Source organism: Alligator sinensis, unplaced genomic scaffold, assembly GCF_000455745.1.
Source record: "Alligator sinensis unplaced genomic scaffold, ASM45574v1 scaffold693_1, whole genome shotgun sequence".
Lineage (NCBI taxonomy): Eukaryota > Metazoa > Chordata > Crocodylia > Alligatoridae > Alligator > Alligator sinensis.
Genome location: NW_005841987.1, coordinates 2,459,143 through 2,464,397, shown reverse-complemented (window position 1 = coordinate 2,464,397; position 5,255 = coordinate 2,459,143). Strand labels below are relative to the sequence as shown.

The 5,255-nt window shown below is 44.4% G+C and overlaps 1 protein-coding gene across 1 annotated transcript in view; it reads left to right on the top strand.

The window, feature by feature from the left end:
- KYNU (kynureninase) overlaps positions 1 to 5,255 on the top strand; it is a 112,698-nt gene that overhangs the window by 17,760 nt on the left and 89,683 nt on the right. Inside the window, exon 2 of the mRNA XM_025201257.1 lies at positions 4,266 to 4,455. Within this exon, the coding sequence (XP_025057042.1) occupies positions 4,287 to 4,455 (169 nt within the window). The 5' untranslated portion in view covers positions 4,266 to 4,286. The remainder of the gene's footprint in view (positions 1 to 4,265; positions 4,456 to 5,255) is intronic.

Below are 5,255 nucleotides of genomic sequence, written 5' to 3'. Positions count from 1 at the left end.
TTCCCAGAGCCTGACCAAGGAGCAGTACCTGCTGGGGGTCCAGCGGGTGGGCGCAGGCAAGAGTTGGATCCAGCAGGGTTCTGTCTCCAGCTGGGGCATGCCTCTCGGGTGGCCCTGGGAAGTATCACCATGGAGGCTGGGGCAACCCCCCCCCCCCCGCCCAGGGGGGGCCCGCCCCCCCAGTCCAGCGGCTGCCCAGCCCACCGATAGCTCATCCCCTGACCACAGGAGATGTGGGCAGGCTCCATGGAAAAAAAAAAGATCAAGCCCCTAGCCATAACAGTGATGGAAGCCCCTAAATTGAAACAGTGGGTTTTTAATTGTTGCAATTAAAAACCCACCATTTCGGTTTAGGGGACTAAACCCCTGCTAGGTGTACAAGCACCCCAGGTGTCATTGCTCTGTTTTTTGTGTCCATTGACACTCACATTCCAATTTTATTTTGATGGTGACAAGACCATAGATCTTCAAACAAGTGCGTTGTCTTTGAGGCTTTAAGGACTGCCTGTAAATTTACAGGTAGTGGCAGCCTACTACTAGATTATAGGTTGATTTGGGTGGAAGCATTCATCTCTGCTCCTTGTGTACAGGGGCACAGCTTCAACAAAGAATTTAAGATTCATGCTGAGAGAGCATAACTCTGTAGTTTAGTGTTTAGGGGACATATCTGAAGCAGACATTAAAATAAAGGCATGATTAGGATCTGAGGAATTTTATGCCCCATTTCAAAAATCTGCAACCTGGGATACTATGTGAGCATTGGGATGCAACATGGAGAAGCCCCATGTTTGGGACACATCACACATTCAGTTTAAGGTTCAATATAAACCAGTTACAAAGACAGTCCACATTTTAATGTGATATTCCAACGAATGTAGATTATTTTTGTGGGTAGTTTCTACCTCTCTGGCCGCATATGGCCCCAGGCCCTGGGCCCAAAGCCCCTGCGCTGGGCAGCAGCCCTAGCCCTGCCCTCCCCAACTTCCTCGCTATGGGGACCTCAATCCCCCCTCCCACTGGACTTACCTGTAGGAGCTGCTCTCTAGGCTGCCTGGCAACCATGTGTGCATGTGAGCATGCAGATACACATGCATGTGATGCCCCCTACCTGACCTCCCTCCTCCCACTCCTCCCAGCCCTTTTCAGGCCTTTCCAGATTGTTCTTCGCAGAAGTGGAAAATCCACATCTTTCTCCATTAAAATGAGTAATCCATGGTTTTCTCAGTTAAAAGGGAAAAGCGTGGTATTTTTCTGTGGGAAATAGAAAACCTGGATCCCTGCTCATGAGTTTATGTGCACCTAGGGCAAGTATCAACTGTCTTGAAGGATAAACAACAGTGATGAATCAATGAATATGAAGTGAAATTGCTAGGTGGATGAATGTGTGAGGTTAGAACCTATAAAACAGTGATTCTCAACCTTTTTTGTGCTGCGAACATATTCAATTTTAATTTAAATATTTAAATTTAAATTTACATGCTTTAATTTAATTTTTTACATGGGGGGGTTGCAAGGATCAGGTTGGGCTGGGGCACTGCAGCCACAGGCACTGGGGGACCCTGCAGGGGAAGAGCATGTGCAGGAGGTGGCCCAGGGGGACTCAGCTGGGGCTGCCTGGGAAGAAGGGACTCTGCTGCCTTCCCTAGCAGCAAGCAGCAGAACCGCCTCCCCACCCTCCACCCTGGGCATTTCCCCACCCATATCACCCTGCTCCCATCCATGGGTGGGGCTGGGGGGGCAGGGTCCTGCCTGGCTCAGCACAGGCCCTGGTACTTGCTGCACAGGCAGCACCTCACCGGGCACAGCCATGGTGGTAGAACCAGGACAAGAAGCACAGAACCACCTGCCTCCCTCCCAGGGCTGCCCCGCCACCCAGCTTTAACCCTGCTCATGATTGCTGGCAGCCCAGCAACCAAACCTTTGTGTCCTGGTACCAGGCTGTGGGCTGCTGTTTGGGAATCTCTGCTATAAAAGATCCCTTAAAGGTGGTATCTCTAACTATTCAATTCCATAATGCCTGGCCAGAAGGCATAAGCCTCCTTTCCACAGCTGGCCCTTCAAGGAGTAAAGAGTTTGTGGGGCAAAGAGCCCAGCAACATCTAGCTCAACTAGACAGGACATAGACAAGCAGACAGAACCTAGTCAGCCAGCCAGAGGGTCTGCAAATTCCTTTCATCTAAGCTGAGCCACTAGTCTCACTAAAAGCTCTTTTTCCAGCTGTTATAAATACCCCCTTAGAAAGAATGAGAAAATCCACAAACATCTTAAGTACTTTTTTCTTTGTTGTTTTTCTTTTTACCAGCTAAGAGATGTCTGCTGGGTTAGAGGGGATGGGGTTGTGAGGATGGGTAATGGGTAGTGAAGCATCTATAGAAAATGACTGTCTTCATGTGGGTTCTGAGAGCAGGACCTTTAATCTATTTGAAACCTGCTACGTTAAAGATTTCATTTGCAAGTCTGAGTTATGGCAAGGGCTTAAGTAATGCTGCATTGCTTATGAGAGGAAGAATTGCAGCTGTGTAATAAATGACGTCTGGCAAGGCACCCACAAGTAGCATTGTGATCATAAACTAAATGATTGCACATTAGAAAGAGGCGGTGATTCAGACCTCTCTGTCCTAGCCATTTGGCTGGAATATATGTAAATTTAGATTAATTGACACTGATGATGTGTTTGTTTAGGGATTTATGGGCTAAATTATTTGTAAAGAGTTCATATGAGGATAGTTAACTCATTTGATTTTAATCTGTAGTTTAGTTACTTCAGTTATGTGCAATATGTTTGGTTAATAATGTAGCTCTTAGATGTTTTTAAATTAAAATATCTTGTCAAGTTAGATGTGTGACCCAAGTATCAGGGCCCCTTAAGGATCCCAAAGACTTAAAGATATTTAAAGAGACAATTAACTTAATGGTAAGATCATTATTACCCTTAAAATCCCTTACTGTTCCCTTAAAAGCTTTGTGTGCATGTTGGTGGGAAGTTTCTGACCCTCAGTAAAACTGTTCCAAGAATGGAGAATGGCTAGTCTATTTGTTGTACTTTGTTAGGTGGAAAGGAAAGGAAAGGAAAGGAAAGAGTCTTTAGGGAAAGTGTGTTTTTTAAGTGTTTGATGTCCGCGTGGTAGGTTCTAACATCTTTTCTTGTCTGGCTTCCTAGCCTGAGTTTCTGTCTGTCTGTCTGGGTACATATAATGTCTTTATAGATCTGTTTTGTTGGGGTTTTTTGCACAAGACTAACCACTTGAAAATTGTTTTTGCAAACATTATAGTTGTAGTTTTAGACATATTTTGGAAAATACAGCTGGCACGTTCACTGCTTGTTCTGTGCTTCCTTCCATTCCTGCTGCCTCACCCCCTAAATGGACTGCAATCGTAAATAAAAATTGCTGTTTGATCTGTTAAGAATGAAATATCATTCCAAGACCCTGTTCTAGAGAACTGCCTATTTAATACTGCCTTTTTCTCCCATTACTAAATCCTGCCCTTGTCCCCCACACCCAGTTTGGATAAGTGAAGAGCCTGAAAGGTCAGATGTTGCACAGGCTAGAAGAGGGTGCAGCACAGGTGGCACAAGTGGCACAGGCAGCTTCTGTGTGGCATGTGGCATATCAGAGAGGGGACAGGAAGCAGAGAGTCAGATAGGGAAGGAAGCAGAAAGCAAAGCAGTAGATCAGGCATGGAGCACAAGGCTGAAGCAGAAAGCAGAGCAGCAGGTTGAGCAGGGGAAGGGGATCCCACTGGCACTTAGGGATCGTCAGGCTTTTCCCAGAGCCTGATGAAGGGACTTTGATCCCAAAAGTTTGCAGAAAAGGACAGTTTTCTTGCCATCTTCCAGTTGGTCTAGTAAAAGGTATCATTTTGGAACCAAGAGGTCTAGTTTTTTGTATGGCTTATGCACTTTATCTCTTTAGGAGCACAGACAGTAGACATAATAAGCCCCTGGTTTTGAGATCCTGAAACTGAATGACTAGAATTTGTTGCTGCTATCTGTGGGGTGGTGGAACTTTAAACATTGCTGATATCACGTAAAGAAAAAACAGCATTGTATCCAGGAAAATGCCTTTGGGGACTATTGCAACATGTTGCCTCAGAAATGCTTGAATGGATCTATTTTAGTTATCCCATTTTATTCACATATTTCACTTCTTAAAGCATGGAATCAAGAATGGCTTTAATCTTGATGGAAGCAGCTTTAGTGAATTCTTATCAGCCACTAGTGAATATGTATATTGTAGAATTTTAACTATATTTTTCATTTTAAGGTGAAATTGAATGACCTGAAAATGGATGGGTTTTCTCCTGCGTTACCAGTGACCATTTTAGAACAGGCTGCATTACAGCTAGGATGCAGCCCAGCAGATAAGAAACTTGCTTTTCACTTAGATGAAGAAGATGAACTAAACCACCTTCGCGAATGTTTCTATATCCCAAAAGTCAATGATCTGCCTCCAAGTAAGAATCTCAATTATATTGGGGGATTTAGCATCTTCTGCATATGTTTATCATAAATCTTTGGCAGTCGTTGCATTTATTAGATAATGGAGCAATTGAAGTCATATCTGAGCTTAGTATCTCCCTGGTGTTGCAAAATCAATCCATCAACTTATTCTAGCACCAAATCTTCATGCTCTCATTCCCATCTTGAATAAAAAGTGAAGATACAGTATATACATGGTGCTTATACTGTCAGATGCTTTGAAGAATATAATGACTAATTGAAAATTATAGGCAGAAGCATTTCTTTTTAATGGATTGAACATGCAATGTCTCTAAGAACTCTAAGCAGTATGTGCTAAGTGTCACAACCCAAAGTTGTGAGTTTTTGTTTGTGTGTGCTTCGGCACTGCTAAATTATGTTCCCGCTAAATTGCAGCTTCTTTGCACGGTGGAGTTCTCTGCTACAGAGAAGAACTCTGGTGCAACGGAGAATTTTCCTGCCAATTTGTAGCTTTCTTTGCATGGTGCATTTCTTTTGCATCTCAGAAATGCACGGTGCAAAGGAGTTCCCGCCATTCGTATTCTAATTTAGCCCCACTATTGGCCGATTCTAAATTATGCACACGTGGCGGCTAGCAATTGGCTTGCTAGCCGTATAAAGAGCTTGGGTGGTTTCCGCCCAAGTTGGAGAATCTTCACACTGTGTGAAGATCTCTAAGCGCTGCAGATCCTTACGGACCCAACGCATTTCTTAAGAAGGCAACAGAGGTCTAAACAGCCTCTGGCCTCTCCCCGTCGCCGAGCGCAATCCTAGA